The sequence below is a fragment of the Meles meles genome, chromosome 17, assembly GCF_922984935.1.
Source record: "Meles meles chromosome 17, mMelMel3.1 paternal haplotype, whole genome shotgun sequence".
In the NCBI taxonomy this organism is placed as follows: domain Eukaryota; kingdom Metazoa; phylum Chordata; class Mammalia; order Carnivora; family Mustelidae; genus Meles; species Meles meles.
This window is the reverse complement of record NC_060082.1, coordinates 43,624,537-43,645,331: the sequence shown is the minus strand read 5'-3', so window position 1 is coordinate 43,645,331 and position 20,795 is coordinate 43,624,537. Positions and strand designations below refer to the sequence as shown.

General features: G+C 40.0%; 1 protein-coding gene across 1 annotated transcript in view; it reads right to left on the bottom strand.

Annotated features, from left to right (window-relative positions):
• Positions 1–20,795, bottom strand: part of PAPPA2 (pappalysin 2) — a 302,543-nt gene that overhangs the window by 44,991 nt on the left and 236,757 nt on the right. The window contains exons 17-19 of the mRNA XM_045982073.1: positions 17,468–17,636; positions 15,924–16,059; positions 13,846–13,955 (exon numbers count right to left, since the gene is read on the bottom strand). Coding sequence (XP_045838029.1) covers positions 13,846–13,955; positions 15,924–16,059; positions 17,468–17,636 — 415 coding nt within the window. The remainder of the gene's footprint in view (positions 1–13,845; positions 13,956–15,923; positions 16,060–17,467; positions 17,637–20,795) is intronic.

Sequence of the window (20,795 nt, the reverse complement as noted above, 5' to 3'; positions counted from 1 at the left end):
AACCAAAAGACAACTGACAGAATGGGAGAAGATATTTGCAAACGACATATCAGATAAAGGGCTAGTATCCAAAATCTATAAGGAACTTAGCAAACTCAACACCCAAAGAACAAACAATCCAATCAAGAAATGGGCAGAGGACATGAACAGACATTTCTGCAAAGAAGACATCCAGATGGCCAACAGACACATGAAAAAGTGCTCCACGTCACTCGGCATCAGGGAAATACAAATCAAAACCACAATGAGATATCACCTCACACCAGTCAGAATGGCTAAAATGAACAAGTCAGGAAATGACAGATGCTGGCGAGGATGCGGAGAAAGGGGAACCCTCCTCCACTGTTGGTGGGAATGCAAGCTGGTGCAACCACTCTGGAAAACAGCATGGAGGTTCCTCAAAATGTTGAAAATAGAACTACCCTATGACCCAGCAATTGCACTACTGGGTATTTACCCTAAAGATACAAACATCGTGATCCGAAGGGGCACGTGTACCCGAATGTTTATAGCAGCAATGTCTACAATAGCCAGACTATGGAAAGAACCTAGATGTCCATCAACAGATGAATGGATCAAGAAGATGTGGTATATATACACAATGGAATACTATGCAGCCATCAAAAGAAATGAAATCATGCCATTTGCGACGACGTGGATGGAACTAGAGCGTATCATGCTTAGTGAAATAAGTCAATCGGAGAAAGACAACTATCATGTGATCTCCCTGATATGAGGACATGGAGAAGCAACATGGGGGGGTAGGGGGATAGGAGAAGAGTAAATGAAACAAGATGGGATTGGGAGGGAGACAAACCATAAATGACTCTTAATCTCACAAAACAAACTGGGGGTTGCTGGGGGGAGGTGGGATTGGGAGAGGGGGAGCGGGCTATGGACATTGGGGAGGGGAGGCGAACCATAAGAGACTATGTACTCTGAAAAACAACCTGAGGGTTTTGAAGGGTCAGTGGTGGGAGTTTGGGGCAACCTGAGGGTTTTGAAGGGTCAGGGGTGGGAGGTTGGGGGAACAGGTGGTGGGTAATGGGGAGGGCACGTTTTGCATGGAGCACTGGGTGTTGTGCAAAAAGAATGAATACTGTTATACTGAAAAAATAAATAAAATGAAAAAAAAAATTCCTCATTGTAATAGCATAGAAAGTGACTTGGTTTTAAGTTTTCATTGCACTGGAAAAAAAAAAGATTATCAAATCATACAGAATTATACAAATACATAAGGTAAACACAATAGGGGTGTTCAGCCTACTAAAAACTGAGGTATTCTGCACAAAAGGCCACTTAAGAAGATCATTTGCATATAAACAATGGCTCAGCTACCTGGAAAGGATCCTTGTTTATCTTTTTTTTTTTTAAGATTTTATTTATTTTTTGACAGACAGAGATCACAAGTAGGCAGAGAATCAAACAGAGAGAGAGAGGGGGAAGCAGGCTCCCCACTAAGCAGAGAGTCTGATGCGGGGCTCGATCCCAGGACCTTGAGATCATGACCTGAGCTGAAGGCAGAGGCTTAACCCACTGAGCCACCCAGGTGCCCCCCTTGTTTATCTTTTAAAACCAGTATCAGTGGAACTCTATTTAGCTAGTAACGGTCTTGACTGCTATTATTTAAAATATCCACATTTTATGCTTCCTTGTTGTCACCAGATAATGGTAATAGCATATAACGGGAAATTTCACCCTGGAGATGTAAATACATAGCAATCTTATTCCTTCTCACGGCACCACATTCCCTAAGGATCCCCCTTCCCCATCTCTATCAGTCAGACTCTCAAATGTATACAGGCTTGCAGCACTCTGAGCCAGATTCCCCAGTCAGCAAGAGGGGTCTGAATATTCACAAATCTAGATGGTGTCCTTAGAGAGCTCAATTCTTCCACATAAGGGGATATTTAGCCTTGGCACTCTCACAGGGTGTCCATGGCCGGAACTATCCAGAACATTTCAACTGACTATACCAGTTTCTCTTATGCCCACTAAACCTTCTACCTCATCCACGTCTTTTATAAACGTAGGAGTAGGACTTTGCTAACACTTTAGAAATTCTAAGGCTATATTGCAAAGGGCAGGGGGAGAGAGAAAGGAAAAGAGTCTGTCTTTACTTGAGATTTTTTTTTTTTTTGCTCTTTTGTCCTATCATCTCCAACTGATATTTTCTATCTTTGTATATTTATATAATTTTATTAACATGTTATACAGATTCCCAGGATATAAAAGGTAGAAAGGGTGCACAATCTCCCTCCTACTCCTGACCCTCAGCCACCCAAGTTCCTCCATTTGATTTTCTGTATTTTGTATCATTGCAGAGATATTCTATGCCTAGGCACACATATACATATGGAACTATTGCCATGTACAAATGATAAAATACCGTAATTTTATTTTGTACTTTGGTCTGCTGTTGTTGGCTTGTTTGTCTTTATTTCACTTCACAATGTTCCTTGGGGTTCTGTCCACTTTATGTTATCTGGAGTGTTGCATTCTATTGATTGCATAGTATTTCATTGCATGTATGAGGCCCCATTTACTTACCCAGACCCATATTGATGGATATTTGGGTTATTCAGTCCTGTGCTCCAACAAATAATGCTATGCATAAAACATTTCATATATGGGCAACTATATCTGTAGAATAAATTCATGATAGTAGAACTGAGAATATTCATCTCAATGATTCTTTAATGTTCTGTCATTCAGACATGAAATGGATTCAAACTGGCATCCTTCCTTAATCTCTAGAAAATTGCAAAAGCTTCTGGTACCTGGATGATATGCCTTCCTAGATTGTGAAGTCCTTGAGAATAGGGACTGTTTCCCACTCATATATCTTATCTCAGTGACTTAGAGATGATGTTTTAGAAGACTTTGTCGACCACTAAATATGATGTTGGAGCTCCAGGATTCTCCACAATCTTCTGGCCTCCGAACGACATTCATCCCATAAGAAAAGACACGCTTATGTCATTAATTGAACTACTACTTATTGATCAAAACCGGAGAATTTCAAATGTGCTTCAGGCCTGAAATTTTAGGGGCATATTTGTGGTGGCGAGGTAAAAGAGGGGAGTGAAACAGGAAGAAAAACAATGGGAAGGGCTAGCTACGGTGACATGAGTTAAATTAATTCAAGAAGGAGGCCATTAGACTGAGGAGGCTCTGATCTATGGTGGCCCACGTAAGCAACCCAACATCTATGCCTATGAATGTTTCAAGGTTTTGAAACTGAAAACTATGGACAACCAATCACAAAGACTCAACTAGGCTTTAAGCTATAGCCAGTCAATAATTTCCTTACTGTCCTTCTGTTTTTTTTTTTCCTCTACTGTAGAGTCTATCCTGAGCTGCTCTTGTTGGAGCACTCCTAACCACTTACGGTTTGATGCTGCCTGACTCAAACAGATTTTTGGTCAAATAAGCCCTTAAGATTTTTGATATGCCTCAATTTATCTTTTAAGAATTTACTTTCTTATTATAACTTTCTTTTTTTCTGTATTTTTCTTATTTTCTTATTTCTTATTTTCTGTAATATTTTTTTGACAAATTATGATAGTGTATATTACATTTGAAAAGCTATAGCAAATAATTGAAAGAGCAACCTTATATCCTCTTTCTAGCTTTATCAAATCTTAACAATTTGATGGCATCTGCTTCCAGAATTTAAGTCACTAGAGATTCAATTAATGTCCCCTCATTCTCTATGTCTCCAAAGGCCAAGGAAACAAAAGCGAAAATGAACTTTTGGGACTTCATCAAGATCAAAAGCTTCTGCACAGCAAAGGAAACAGTCAACAAAACAAAAAGGCAACCCACGGAATGGGAGAAGATATTTGCAAATGACAGTACAGACAAAAGGTTGATATCCAGGATCTATAAAGAACTTCTCAAACTCAACACACAAAAAACAGATAATCATATCAAAAAATGGGCAGAAGATATGAACAGACACTTCTCCAATGAAGACATACAAATGGCTATCAGACACATGAAAAAATGTTCATCATCACTAGCCATCAGGGAGATTCAAATTAAAACTACATTGAGATACCACCTGACACCAGTTAGAATGGCCAAAATTAGCAAGACAGGAAACAACGTGTGTTGGAGAGGATGTGGAGAAAGGGGAACCCTCTTACACTGTTGGTGGGAATGCAAGTTAGTGCAGCCACTTTGGAGAACAGTGTGGAGATTCCTCAAGAAATTAAGAATAGAGCTTCCCTATGACCCTGCAATTGCACTGCTGGGTATTTACCCCAAAGATACAGATGTAGTGAAAAGAAGGGCTATCTGTACCCCAATGTTTATTGCAGCAATGGCTACGGTCGCCAAACTGTGGAAAGAACCAAGATGCCCTTCAACGGATGAATGGATAAGGAAGATGTGGTCCATATACACAATGGAGTATTATGCCTCCATCAGAAAGGATGAATACCCAACTTTTGTAGCAACATGGACGGGACTGGAAGAGATTATGCTGAGCGAAATAAGTCAAGCAGAGAGAGTCAAGTATCATATGGTCTCACTTATTTGTGGAGCATAACAAGTAACATGAAGGACATGGGGAGATGGAGAGGAGAGGGAGTTGAGGGAAACTGGAAGGAGAGATGAACCATGAGAGACTATGGACTCTGAAAGACAACCTGAGCGTTTTGAAGGGGCGGGGGGGCGTGGGAGGTTGAGGAACCAGGTGGTGGGTAATAGGGAGGGCACGTACTGCATGGAGCACTGGGTGTGATGCCAAAACAATGAACACTGTTATGCTGTAAATAAACAAATTTAAAAAAAAATTAAATTAAAAAAAATGTCCCCTCATTCTCCTTCCTTCCTCCCTACTGGTAAAAACTATTCTGAATTTTAAAATTATTATTTCTATACAGTTTTATGTGACTATTGTTATTATACTACTAATAAGCCTCTTTGCAGGTGAATTGATTGCAAACAAAGATTTGTTTTGAAGTTTATGAGAATATCAATTTAAAGATTTCCTCTTGGTTGGGCCATTTACAAATTTTTTAAAAGGGAAAGGGAAAAAGGGAAGAACAAAACGAAGGTGGGAGGGGGAAAGAGAGACAGAAAGAAAGACAGAGAAGGAAGGGAAGAGAGGAAGGGGAAGGTCATAAGGCAATTGAAGGCTATTGCTTGGTTAAATGTCTCACTAAAGGTCACAAGACTGATGGTTAGCCAACACTAAGGTCTAACACAGAATTGCTCAATTGTTTTTTTTTTTTTTTAATCAGGAATAGTTACTTGACAGAATGGGCTGCTAATCACAACAGACCACAAAGTTCTGCTGCTGCCCAGGTTTGTGACAATTTCCTTATTACTACATGTGTATGCAACCCTAAATAAAATGCAGCCCTGTTTTTGTGTATGTATTTGGATAGTAGCACATTACCCTGCAGTTTGCTTTTCAGTTCTTCTTCCCCCATCTTCCAAGACGTCTTGGACCCGATGCATCGAGACTTACTCAAACCAAAAGCAGACACTTCCATACTTGAAACTGACGAAAAAGAAGGTTTTTTCATGACTCATGTCTGAGGGATTTGTTCTCCCACTGATGTGTGTGTGTGTGGCAAGTGTCACTGGGGCTGTTACACAACTGTGCCCATCAAGAGGACACTCTGAGGGATGAGGGCAAGGATGAGGAGACAGATGGGAGGGTGAGACCAGCTAGTGGGACACTATGGCTCCTGGGGGGCACTGTCTTCTTTTTCTCTTCCTGCTTCTCTCTTCCTCTTGAAATGTTTTGTTTTTGTTTAAGGAATTACTAATCCTTTGGGGACCAATTTGGGAAAACAAAGTCAGAAATTACAAGATTTGTTTTGACTGAGCGATTCCAGTGAAGAGCTGGGGGGGCGAAGGAGGGCTTCCCTGCCGTGCTGAGCATCTTACAAGCCTCCCATTTGGAGCCACAGGAAAATCTCATTAGTTTGGACTTCACTAATTCCTAATTGTGATATACTAAAAAAAGAAAAGAAAAGCATTGTTCAGTCTGTGAAAAACGAATTTACGAAGCAAACTAATAGAGGAAATGAGATGTTATGATGGATGCTTTTGTACTTCAGAACGGAACGCTTTCAAGTATAATTACGTGCAAACAATCGCCACATTATGTATAAAAAAAAATCACCTCCCCATGAAATCAGTCTTGAAGGACCGCTTCTTTTCAACATAAGTCAAAAATGTTAATTTTCCCATTTAAGTGGTAAATCTCAAAATACAATAAAACATTCCCTCAACACAGTGGTTAAGGAAAGCCATAAAAATTCAACTTTACATAGGCCTTTGGAAAAATCAAAAGGTTTGCCTTGGGAAAGAGCTCTGTGGAGGCAGGAGCTACTCTCTTCTTTGGGCTCTGGTTTTGGCAACCTGTTTTGAGCAAGGGACTAAATGAGTCATCCGCTGAGGAGATCTGGGGATGAAAATAAGACATGATTCCTACCCGCAAGAATCTTCCAGTTTAGAGGTAGAAGGACAGAAAAGAAGAAAAAGGAAGGGAAAAATGAAGCAGAGGGAATACAGGGATGAGAAAAGCACAGAGTGCTCCCAACAGAAGTCCGAGGGGAGCTCCTCCCACACCCTCAGCTCAGGCTCCCCAGACCATCAGGTGTCTGGGTTCTGCCAGAGCGTTGTGGGAGGCTGTGGGGCAAAAGCTCTTGCTTCTGGGTGTGAGCAATGCTACCGACTGGGCATTTGGCTGTCTTCTGTATCCCAACTGCCAGATTCCATTGCTCAGTCACATAGACTGGCAGGCCTTTATTTGAGTGCCAAGAAGCCCGTTTGTTTGGTGTCCTGTCTTTCTGCCAGGTATTTCGCGGCAGATGTCATCACCATAGAAATGTCTAGATCTCTGTGTACAGTAGGTGAAGGAGAAAGGCACCATTGCAAAAACCAAAGGCCCAGCACGTCCACCTGAGCATTTCAGATCCTCACCTCTTGTCTCCCACAGCCAGCATGCCCTTGAGTCATTAGAAATAACAGTCATTTTCATCTGGACTTACAGTCTCACAACCGAAGCGGTTAGATGTTGCTTCTTTAGTCAGTGTTCAAATAGGAAACACCGAATGGCCATTAATTCCCTTCCCAGCCCCATTTGTAAATGGGACAGAAAAAAGAAACACATGATCTACATGTTTCTCTCTACACTCATGGGTGCACACCAGTGAGCAGAGTATACAACCTAGAGGATTTTATGTTTCCTCTTTCATAGAGATAACTGGTGATATCTGTTCAGAGAGGAAGGAAACTTCCAAAGGTAAGATTTGTACTAAATGAACCGAAATTTCATTTTTACTCACTTCGGAACTATAGGCTAAAAACCCGGTAAGACATCTCAGAAGTGTTATTTTTAATTTTTACAACAGCCCTGCAAGATAGAGAATATTATCCTGGCCCTTGCTGCTGAATAGGCAGAGGCCACCAAAGGGTAAGTATTTGAACTCAGGGGGACCTCACTTTTCTTTATGCCAGTTGCTACTTTGAGTTGTTTTTCATCAAAACCCCAGGTTACCTAAGTTCTCAGAAATTCTTCCTTTAATCGAAAGTATATTATTTTAAAAGTCAGGTATCATTTGCAGGGATAAAAACTAGTAGAACCCCAGGGGAAGGCAAATAAGGTTTGTGGGCATCTCAAAAGTATACTTGTTGGTTCTTTAGAATCAATCTCTTTTACGATAGGGAAAAGTAGAATTATAGAAAACTGTCTCTCTAAATTATTTTTGTTAGAATATGTTCTGCCGAAGCGAGCACTAAATTATTTTTGTTAGAGAAGGAAGAAAGGAAATAAGAGAAGTGTAGGATTGAGGGGGTTCTTATAATTGAGAGGAGTGTCTTCTTTTCTATTTGATGAGCAAACTAATTCAAGTACACTGCAGGGGAAAGAAACAACTACGGCAAGTAGGGTGATTCAGGGGAGATGACATTGGACTTGGGATCAGAGAAGTTGATTGCACTTCTTTCTCCACTTCCAACGTCAAGCTTGAACAGATCATCCAATGTCAACTTCATTGGTCAAAACGAGGATAAATAAATCCTGCTTTCCTAGTGCATTGATTTGTGATAAGATTAAAATGAAATTATAAATACATAAAAATATATATTTTATTGGTACACATTTACCAAATGTTTACACTTGAAGCCAAACAGTAAATGAATTTAGGAGGAGAAAGTAAGACCTAGCACAAGTTATTTCCTTACATCAAAGAAAAGCAATAAAAATAAACCAGGCTTAAGACCCCTGTTAAGGATACGATTGTTTAAAGCACTACAGTTCATGCACTTTTTCAAGTGGGAAATTAGTTGTTTGAGTAACTTGGCCACTAATATTTAACCATCTACCTCTGTTTTTAATTTTCTTTCCAAAAGGCAGCTTGAAATGTTGGTCCTAATTTTCATTATTTTTTTTCCTTTTTTTCTAAGACTTGTGAATGTTTGTATCATTTCTTTTTTTCTAAGTGAAAGACTTAAAATGTACACAGATCTTAAGCAGAACCAGGTAATTTTCTCTTTTTCTAATGAGGAATTTGGGTAATTTTAAATTTTTTTATCTTTAAAAAATAACCTAGACTATGCAAACATATTAAGTGAATTTTCCATGAATGTTTTTAATATTTTTATTTCAACATTGCTACTTGCTACTAAAAACCTTTTCATACAACTTACCTCATTTCAAGTGATTTAGTTTAATCTTTCTTCTCTGTCCAAATTTTAATGAAATATTTAGTACAATAGGTTGTTAGTTAACTATCAGTTCTGATCCTAAATTTTGATCTGTAGTATCTAAAGCATATATTGCATTTTTGATAATCTAGGCTTGGTTTACAGATACGCAAATTATTTCAAGCACAGACCTTAAAAGCATTAAAAAACTAATGGAGGTAAAACCTACATGCAATGTGAAATAATTTTAATGTTGGATTTTACATGTATTTTTATTCTAATAAACTTTTATGTTACAGAAAAAAAAATATATATATTTTATATATATACAAGTTTGAAAACAATAAAATGTTATCCAACTGTAAGATACCATTTTTATTACAAAGAATGAAGTCATTGGAAGCAGACTAGAGAAAATGATGCAACTGAATTCATTTGCTCTGTAGTCTTGCCAGATATAAAGGTATTTGAAGTATGGGAGATAGGAATTCACACGAAATAAGGAGATCACCATTTACCAAACAAAGGAGCCAGGCTCCAAACAGACGTGCTTGTATTTAAAGTACTGCTGTTGCCAGCATTTTATTTGGTAATAGCAGTGTCTTCAAAGCATTACAGTGGAATGCTGGGTGTGCTTCGTGGCATCGCCAGCCTCTCTGAAGGGTGGAACCCAGCTCTGTCTCTCTTACAAACTGTCCAAGTGATTCTTAAGGACACCAAAATTTAAGATCGAGTGCAATATGGAACAACCCCCAAGATAAATCAATGTAAGTTACAAGAATTTTAATAAAGAGTTTCATTTAACACAACTGCTTTGGCTTATAAGGCACTTCCTCTTATTTATGAGGACAAGGTTAGATTTCCCACTGCTCAGAAGCTGCTGGATGCCATGGAATAGCAGACGTCATGAAATCATTTATGGCTGGTGCATAATCTTATCTCTGAAGACCTGGGAACACAAGAGTAACCTCATTGCCATTCCTGTTGCTTCCACTGACTCCTTTCTCTTGTTTTCTATTATGATAAAATTTTGATTTCCTAAAAACAAAGCATCCCATGTAAGCTTTTTTTTTTTTTTTTCCCTTGGTAAGCAAGGGTCCTTTATTTCATTATATCTATGGAATTGTTGAGAGAATCACAGATGACGCCTTCTTTGGACGCTCTATGATAATTCATGTTAACCACTGAATTAACACTGGGTTTTCTTTGGGCATAAAGAACCTCGATTTGGGTTATGTTATCAATTATGTATTCAACTTTTAAAATTCTGACCTTTGGATGTTTTCTCAGGAACAAATTACTCTTGCAAAGTAAGGATGAGGCTCATTTTGTGAGTTCTTTCATTTCTTCCTCCATGTTAGGAGAAGGAGCTAATTACTTCCCTTTGTTTTCACAAAGAAATAGGACACAGGTCTCAAAAACTCCAATAAAGTGAGAGTGCCTCTAAAATTATGCAAATTAGGATCAGGATAGCTGTACCCCCAAATCACAAAGAAGGGCAGTATCACTGATGATGGGAAGAGCAGACAGACGTGAGGGAAAGCATCCTGTCTCTAGGAAGAATGGCAACTAATCAAGAAAGATTGTTCCTCATCAAGGACAGAGTTAATTTCTATCTATGTTTCTCATCTGATACTCATGCTAAGCTTATGGAATAGCTATTATGTCTATTCTACAAAGGAATGGAGGTACAGTACAGTAAAACTGCCTAAAATTATGCACCTGATGAATAACAGAGATTATGAGTTAAAACTCAGGTTTTTTAAAAATACATTTTTGATTCTAAGGTCTACAACATTTCTGTGATGCTATCAGCCTCGAAATCATGCCTGGATAACCTGTTTCAAAACCTGGATTTACTGACTAGACCAGGGTCATGACACATGCAATGATACAGACAACAACACTTAATGTTTGGCTTGAGGAGAAAAAAGTATTCTGCATTTTCTCTCTGGGGTGGGCAACTTGAAAGTGACAAGAATGTGATTACATAGTTGTGCGGAGCTGCCGAAATGGCCCAGTTTGTCTAGGAAGTAGACATTCACTTCGAAAGTAGAAAATGGTGCAACAATTTCTTTGCTTGCTCAATTTTTATAAGACACCAATGAGGTTCCCAGTACTTGAAAAGTCACTAGGAATATAAATGTAAAGAAAAAGCTATGGAATAGGGGTAAATAAATAATAATGACTCCCCTGAAGGAGAGTTACGAAAAAGGAGGCTTTCAGAAAATAGAAAATACCGTTTTCTAGTTTGGAAACAGTCAACGCCTCTGGTATAGGAGTCAACACCTCCTGCTATCTTCATGGAGACAACTGAACTTCTCTTCTTTGAATGCGCCACTTGGAAAACAGAAATGGGAGACCCCCAAACACTGGAAGGCCTGCACTCTGGCCTCCCAAAACCCCATCAACTGTTCCCACTGGATGCCTTTACAGGGAAGTGGGTGGAGAAGAGTACCTTAAGCAGTTTATGTCTCAAGAGGAAGAAAAGGGTCTGAAATATCCTAAGGCTTTCCCCCTTCGGTTTCTAATGGAGAAAGAGAAGTCTTTTCCCAGGGGAAGAAGAATTTAAGGGGCTGAAGGAAAAGGTCTAGACCATCTGGCACTCCATGAAACAGGAGGCAGGGGCTCTTCCAGGACTCTTCCTCCAGGTGCTGTAATTCCAGCTAGAAGTGGGACATTAAGTCTAGAAAGGCCAGGGGTGGGAGAACCAGGCAAGGTGTTTTTCCGGCTCTCCCCTTCCCACCCCAATCCAGTCTTCACCCTGCCCTCAGGATCCTGGTTTGCTCTACCCTGCTCAGTGTCCTCCTTCAGTTCTTTGTCCTAGGAGGGGCATGGCCTGCTCTGTGGGATCTCACCCACCTGCCTCTCCCCTGTCTCATCCTTCCAGTACCCATCTTTCCTCTCCCTTACCACCACACATACCCGTGGTTTCAGTCACAGAGAACTTCTTACCATTCCTAACCCTCTAGAACATTCCTCAGATCATAGTTTATGACCCAGAGGAAAAGCCTCCTGGTCCTTGGATTCTTCTTGAAGCTCCTGAGCAGAAGAATTGGTTGCTTCCTCCTGGGTGTTCCCATAGCACTTCTACCACAACCAAACCACTTCCCATGTTGCATTCTTATAAATGTTTTCATGGCCAGATTGTAAATCTCATAACTAGAAAGACTATCATTTTCTCATCTCCATATTCCCAGCACTTAGCCCCGTTCCAGGGCACACAATAAGTCCCAACAACTGTTTGTTCAATGAATAACGGACTGAATTAATAGGGGTATGCTACTCCCCTATCTCCCTCTCCTGAATCACACTTGGAGTAGTTTTTTCTGATCCTCCTGCTTTGACACAAATCCCTGCTAATACAGCACAATTACCTGTGAGAAAAAAAGAAGCAATCTGAGGATGGTTTCCAAATGAAATGTCAGATATCTCTAGACTCCATCTCTAGGTGACCCTATAAGAACAGCCTTCCAAGGATTTTCCTTGTTAGAGAGTCTAATAAAGCAACTGAACTCCCAGGCTCTGTGTTATCCCAACCCTCCCCACTCTAAGGAGAAATAACTAACTTAACACACGAGCTTCTCCATCCAGATCTTGTACAGCCTTCTCTTCCTCATTTTCATGTATTTACCTCTCAAATATTCATTGAGCACTTTCTGCCTGTTAGGAACTGTTATAGCATCAGGGGACATAGTAGTGAATGGAACAGACAATATTCCCTCCAAGGGCTTTTAATTCTTTTCAGCAGAAGCAGAAATAAGATAAATAGGAAAATATATAACATGTCTGGTAATGGTAAGTCCTCAAGAGAAAAAAAATTAAAAAGGGACAGGGAACAAAAGTTTCAGGGGAGTTAACATTTTAGATAAATAGTCAAACAGAGCCCCTGACATTTGAGTAAAATTCTGAAGAAAGCCAAGGAGCAAGACATGCGGAAACCTGGGAGGAGAGCATTCTAAGCAGAGGGAACCACAGAGCAAAGGTACTGTGGTGGGAATGTGCGTGGCTTTCTAAGAATCAGCCATGAAACCATGTGTCAAGATCAGAGTGGGCCAAAGAAAGTCTATAAGGGATGAAGTCAGAAAGGTAAACGTGATTATTGGAGGAGAGGAGGCCACGGAACTGGGAACCCAGGTTTTGGAAGTGTCAAGGGTGTGGAAATTGAAATCAGTGAATCCTGCAGGAGTATCAGCTAATACAACATGACCCAGGAGCTAAAGTGTTTAAGAAATAAATGGGGGGAAGTGACCCAGGAGTCAGAAGATGTCAAAAGATGATGTTTGCTCTGTTGGCATTAGATTCAAATGTGGGGAACTCCAGCGAGGAGACAGGGAGAATGGTTTGGAAGTGGCACTGAGGAGACAGGAGGGCAGGTGCCCCTCTCCCGGGCCCAGGGGAGAAAGCAGGGAGAAGAATCCTCAGGGTTTCAATGGAGAATACAAACCAAAGGATAGCCCAGAGAAGAGGTTGTCAAGGTAGTGGGTCCTGCCCACAACTGATGATTTCTAGGGGCCCTGGGGAGAAGATCTCAGGGTTCAGAAAGGGTAGGCAGGAAAGGCAGCTCTCTCTTACTCTCTTTGGTCATTCTTTCCCTGTTTTCAGTTTCATCTTCATCTTTTCCAAATTATCTTTCCCTCTTCTTCCTTCTTTCAACTTCCTTCATTTCTTTGTGTTCCTCTAAGTTCTCCTGTCCTATTTTTCATTAGTAGTAATCTTCATTTTCCATTTCCTTCCTGAATTACCATTCTTTATGGCTCTAAATCTTCTTTCTAGATTATCTTTTTAAGTGTACTTTGGATAGGGGCCATTTTTAAAAAAAATTTTATTTATTTATTTGACAGAGATCACAAGTAGGCAGAGAAGCAGACAGAGAGAGAGGAGGAAGCAGGCTCCCCCCCGAGCAGAGAGCCTGACACGGGGGTACCACCACCCAAGCCGAAGGCAGAGGCCCCAACCCACTGAGCCACCCAGGTGCCCCCCCCCATTTTTTTTTAATCAAGTTTCCTCTTTTCCTGATTTTTAATTCTTTTCTCTAGGAAGGATCCATGTGGTTGTTTGCTTTAAGGATGCTTCGAAAGCCTTGGAAATTACTCCAGGGAATATGCTGTCAGTTGAGAATTTCCCAGTAATCTTACATCCTTGACACATAAAAAATGTCCCTCTCTTCACCTGGACTTTGACAGGTTCCATCCAGTGCTCCAGAGTGTCAGCAGTGATGTTCTTAGGCAGAATTACAGGATCACTAGGGGGAATTACGCACGTCGGGGAACACACTGCACCTGAAAGAGCAGAAATTTACAGCAGAGACTTGAACTTCTTAGATCTCTGTCTTTTTCATCCTAGAAGAAATAACTTTGATTTTTTTTTTAAGAGCAATTACTGTCTACATTTTGGGTCACCACATTATCATGGTTATAGGCAGGGCTGATATTCGTGTACTATGCACCTGTAAGGATAATTCCACACTCATTGCTAAAGATCCACTACCCCAAGTTACCTTCCCTTGACAGGATGCACCACTCCTCTTTCTGGTGCAGTATGGCCCCTCCTCTGGATACTCTGAATCCCTGCATGATCCAGCCATTAAAAGTTTAACTCCTGGTCCTGCAGACCTCCAAGACTCTACTCTAGGACTCTGGCCAGCCAAAGACTAAGCTGATTGACTGATGCCTTTTAAGTACATTCAATACGATTCCTACTTATATGATCTCTGGAAGACATAATCATAGCAGTCACTACCTAAGGAATTTACCAGCTGGAGAAAAAAAATGGCCCAGAAATTATGAAGGCAGATTTATAATGTCTATTGTTCCACTGAAGATCATTATGCTGGCAGCCAAGAAACCTATGTGATTAAAAGAGGAAGCAATAGGAAATTAGAAGCAGACTTTGGTCATGTGTTAGCCTCCTGAAGGAAAATCTTGCTCTGTTCCCTTGTATGTGGGGCCCAAGTGTCTTCTAAAACTCTATCCAAAGATGACATACTCCCAGGGTTCTCTGTTTCCTCATCTACAGATTTGTTCATCTCCAAGCTTCTTTTTGGCTCTCACTGTCTCTACTTCTATGTTTTTCTTGCAAACTTGTAAAATAATTCAAAATGCTACATGACTCCTAAGAGCTTTATATATGTGAGTGCGTGACATTTTAATGCAGAAATTAGAGAATGGGGAGATGAGACTTTGCTCATGAAACACCACTAAAGAGGCTCTGTCCCAGCACCCCACTACTCCATGCCTGGTCGTGAGATATCTTGGGGGCAAAGAACAACCTAAAGATGGTAGAGAACCATCCCTGAAACTAACGAACTTTCTTATTCATTCAAATTATGGCCACTGGCATTATACAGTTAGAATGGCATGAAATTACTCCTGACTTGGGAAGCCTGGGTATCTCAGTCAGCTGAGCATCTAACTCTTGATTTTTGGCTTAGAGTCATGAGATCAAGCCCCATGTTGGGCTCCATGCTCGGTACAGGGTCTGCCTGAGATTCTCTGCCTCCCCTAACTCTCTGCCCCTCCTTCTGCTTATGTGTGTCCTCTCTCTTGCTCTCTATAATAAATAAATAAATAAATAAATAAATAAATAAATAAAATCTTAAGAAAATAGTATTCATTGCTTATGCAGTTCAGAACTCAGGGTTAATCTTACAAAGTTTTCCATAAACAGCATCTCTTTTCTGTGATGCTTAGGTCCAGCCAGGGCCAAATTGAATTAACATCACTATAAATCAGCTCCCACCGCAGAGACACTTAGTTGCCATTACTTGATTAAGAATTTGCCTGTAGGTCTGGAGCCTGGTCCCCTGTAGGGAAAGAATGGTTGAAGAGCAACACGAGAAAATGCAATCTCAAATCATCCCTTTCAGGAACTGTCTGCTCCAGTAACAACGGCCCGAAGAACGGAGAAGGGGCCCAGCACATGCATGGTGCTTGGCTACACATTCCCACCCTTCCTCTTGGACTAAACTCAACTCCTGCCACAAATAACTCCACCTCCTGCCTGCAGCGAGTGGGGAACATGACCAGACATTCCACAAAGAGCTCAGCAGCCACACCAATGTCACATGCATGTGGAAGGGTAAAGAGAAGGAGTTTGACATAAATTTTATTTTTTACTGAACCACCTAAAAGTCAACTTGCATTTCCATCTACTTCTCAGGGAGAACAAATGGCTCGGACTCAAACTCCAGCCAGGCCTAATAAAAGGATTATTTGAAAGCAGAATTTACAACCTCTTCCCAAACTTACCAATTCCATATCCCTGTTCACACTTGTACTCCACAAAATTCAGCTCCGAGGGGGGTGGTGGGCATTCCCCTTGCAGGTTCTCACACAACTTGAACTCCTCAGTCCACAGTCCCTCTTTAGTGCAGAGGATGGGACGCTAGAATATCAAAGGTAAACATGTCCATGCTTGTTTTGTTAACTTCATTTAGAGCAGGGAAAAAAAGTGGTCTGATGAAATGGTAGTGTTCTCCAACTCTTAGAACCTGGACTAAAAGATACTTTTGAAATAATAAACTATGTTGTTACTGACCAAAAAATTAAAAAAAAAGAAAGAAAAGTCAATACAATCTTTTGATGTTTGGATGTGAAGAAACCATGAATAATTTTGTCATTAATGAAATTTATTAACAATGTGTTGGATATATGGATTCTGTGAGCTGTTAACTGTAGCCCACATATTTGGAGATATTTTGGGAATTTTTTTCACAGATGGTGTTGTTTTGCATGGATTCAACCATACTAGCACAAAAACGCTGCTTGTAGCAAATGTCAGATTTTTTTTTTTTCAAGAGGGGTATAATCTGGTGAAATCAATTCATAATTTTTCCAAAGGTATTTTTACTTTCTGCTTAAATGGACACATCATAGTTGCTTTTGATCTCACCAAAATTTTATTCCCTTTCTCCATATGGGTGCTGGTTTGTGTGACTCTTGGCTCCACGTCCCCAATAATCACAAAGGATACTGTACGCAGTTCACAGAGAGAACAGTGCTAACTCACAAAACCCAAGAAAGCAAGATTTTAGAAACTGTAGATAACTCTCCCTTCATCTGGGGCCAACTCCTTGAGGCCTTAAACAATCAGTGCAAACGGATGTGTTTGATTTCTCAAGAGTCTCATTTCATGGCATGTTCTTTTCGCATCTGTCCAGCACTGCTTACCTTGGAGTGCTGGACACTGAGACAGACATGTGCCAGGAGAGCAGTCAAGGTCATTGATCTCTGCCTAGGAAGTCTGCTTAACTTCCTGTCTCATGTGTGTGTGGTGCTTGAAAAGAGTCAAAACTAAAATTGATTTTAATCACATAACCACGATAAGACTGTGGTTTTCATTTGAAACCTCTCATGCCAAAATACTAGAGAGAATGGTAGTCAAATAGTGTTTTCAGCTTTGCCTTTGCTGAGAAATTTGTGTTTCTGTTCAGGACTCTGTTCTATTGAAAAATACGACATCAGCTTTCAGAACCAGTTTAGGTCCGTGGCCATACATGGGAGATAATCACGTTACCAAATAAAAAGTCCGTCATTTTTTGGAATTTACCCAGGTACCCAACCCCTCAGGTTTTTCCTTTTCCTTTTATCCAAGAGGAAGTTCTAAACTATTCCAAAAAGGGGGTTATCTTCTGAATTTTCTATTGAATAATATCAACACAGCTGCTTAGAATCCCAATTTAGTAAGCCCCTGCCTCTTGGGATTCACTCTGATCATTTCTAGTCAACATTCTTGGATTGGTCATCAAGATTAGAGCACAGTCTGATCCAAAACCAAGTTCAAGTAATCTTACCCTTCCACTTTCTTGGTTACAGTTGAGCATGCACTGGCTGTTGAGCTCAAAGCCGTTGGTACATTCATACATGCCTTCAAAGACAGGAGAAGGGGGCTCACACACCACTGGGATACAGCTGCCTTGCTCCCAGATTCCACCCTCCAGGCACTGTATCTTCAGGAAATTGCTGATGAGACATGAAACAAAATAGCCCGTTAGACTCCCACAAGGAGGTCATGGGAAAAGACTGGGTTCTCAGTAATATGGGATAAGGATTAGCAAATAGGTAGGAGCAGTTGGTTCTGGTTAACCAGAGGTCCTATCTCGCCAGTCTAATTTCTAAGTCATGGATGTAAAAATCGTAGTGTACACTTAGCAGTGATAGCAACAGCTATCGTATGGTATCGGCATTCCTTGGAGACATGGCAGGTTCCGTTCCAGACCACCATGATGGGAGATCTCGCAATAAAGAGTATCAAATGAATTTTTTGGCTCCCAGTGCATATAAAACTTATGTTTGTAGTATACTGTAGTCTATTAAGTGTGCAATAGCATGAAAGTATGCAAAACAATGAAAGCTTAATCACATCTAGATTTTTACTTAAAGTGAGAGACACGTGACTCTTCCTTTTACTCAAACACTTAGAGAACATTGTAGTGTTATTAAACGGACTAATTCCAGTTTTGTTGTTTCTCAGGGAATATAGCGCCCACGGAGAGGGAGGGAGGTGGGAGAACAACAGTCGGTCCGTGAAGCAGTCAGAACACATACAACATTTATTGATTAAGTTTGCTATCATATGGTTATGGTTCATGGTGCCCCAAAACAATTACAATAATAACATCAAAGAATACTGATCACAGATCACCATAACAAATACAGTAATAATGAAAAAGTCTGAGATATTGTGAGAATTACCAAAACATGACACAGAGACTTGGGGTGAGTAAATGCTGTTGGAAAGATGGTACCAATAGATTTGCTCAGTGCAGGGTTGCCACAGACCTTCAATTTGTTAAAAAACAAAAACAAAACCCCTGCAATATCTTCAAAGCACAATAAAGCGAAACACAATAAAACAAGGGATACCTGTAGTATTTGATATCTGACTCTCAACAGAGCTTGATAAATATCAGTGCAGGGTCTAGATTGTTTACAGTTGGGTTTTATTTAAGCCTTTCATCTCAGAGAAGCCTCACACCTAAGTGCACTGGGAAATGCTATGTGGGATGAAGGAAAGAAAAAGTTATCACACACTCGGGAGACTACTCAGAAGTGATGTGGGGATCATCAGTGTTCATATGGTAATGTAATTGAGGAAGCTGCCAATATTCTTCAGTTCTCCAGAGAGGGGAGAAGGTGCAGCATAGAGATTTTCTTTTAAAAGAGAGACTCTTAGCCTGAACTTTAGAAGGGCAAGAACCTCACTAGAGATTACTATGGCCATTTTGTTTGTTTCCAAGTCCATCTTTTCCTTGGACAGCATTCATGGCTTTTGTCAGATTCTCAAAGTAGGCATGACTCAACACTGTCCTGAAAGAACTGCTTTTCCTTCTTGTGCACGAACAGGGCCTCCAACCAGAGAAGCTGCTTCAATGTAGACAGACATCAACAGAATTAGGTCTTGGTATTGTGAATTCCATTCCATTCCCCTTCTGATTCACTGCCAATTTGAAGGAGCTTTCCATGTTTCTGTTTTAAAGCATCCACTTCTGATTCAGAGCAATTCTGGTTACCAGCTTGTGATTCTAAAACAGAAATAATTCCTTGGCCATGGACTCAACCATATGGTGGCCTTGAATTATTATTTTCCAGGGCCATGATGCTCTTTTTAAATTTCAATATGCCCACAACTTTTCATGACTGTCACATCATTATACAATGCCTCCTGTGTACTTCTCCAGTATTCCAACATTACACTGAGTAAAATATTTATCACATCGTTTTATAAATGTACACATGTCTCTCTTTCCCAGTAAGGTGGAAACTTGTTAAAGGCAAGGATTGTGCCTTATTCTTGTTTTTAATTCCTCATAATAGTCCCTAAATGATATCTGGCTTACATTAGGCATTAGTTAAGTATCTTTCAAGTAGAATAATCGAACCAAAATTCACAGTGTATTAGGCATATTGCATAGCACATTACACATGGTAACAAACTGAATGATCAGAATAGTCCTGATGAAATAATATTATTATTCCTAAAAGAAACGTACTCAGAAATATGAAATAATTTGCCCTAGGTCCTATAGCACAGACTGTGTTTGATTTCAAATAATTTAACTAGGGGCACCTGGGTGGCTCAGTCAGTTAAGCATCTGCCTTCAGCGCAGGTCACAATCTCAGAGTCCTGGGGATCAAGCCCAGTGTCAGGCTCCCTGTTCAGGAGGGAGTCTGCTTCTCCCTTTCCTGCTCCCCCTGCTTGTGCACTCTCTCTCTCAAATAAATAATGTCTTTTAAAATATCAACTAATTTAAATAAATTTTAATAGTTTAACATAATTTGAACAGTCTCCACTTAGAAATAAGTGAAGGAGTGTTAGTTTTTATCTAGGCAAAATTATTATATAACATTAGTTTCAGATAAGTAACATGACAATTTGATATTTATATACATACAAAGTGATCACCACAATAACTCTAGTTACCATTTTCAGCACGCATTTGACCTCCTTCACCCATTTCATCTATTCCCAACTCCCTTCCCCTCTGATAACCATCTATCTGTTCTCTGTATCCATGAGTTTTATTTGTTCATTTGTTTTGGGTTTTTGATTCCACATGTAAGTAAAATATATGGCATTTGTCTTTCCCTGACTTATTTCTCTTAACTTAATATCCTTAAGATCTATCCATGTTGTCACAAATGGCAAGAATTCCTTCATTTTAATGGCTGAGTAGTATTCTGCTGTATATACACTACATTTTCTTTATCCGTTCATCCATTGATAGGCACTTGGTTGTTTCCATATCTTGGCTACTGTAAATAATGGTGCAATGAACACAGGGGTGCATGTATCCTTTCATATTAATGTTTTTATTTTTATTTTTTTGGATAAAAAACGGAGTAACTGGATCATACTGTAGTTCTCTTCTTTGTTATTTGAGGATCTTCCATACTATTTCCCATGGTGGCAACACTAATTTACAACCACAAATATATACAAAGGTTCCTTTTTCTCCACATCCTCTTCAGCACTGTTATTTCTTCTCTTTTGGTTAAGAGCCATTCTAACAGGTTTGAAAGAATATCTCCCTGTGGTATGGATTTGCATTTACCTGATAATTAGTGACTTTGAACATCTTTTCACGTGTCTGTTGGCCATCTGTATGTTTTCTTTGGAAA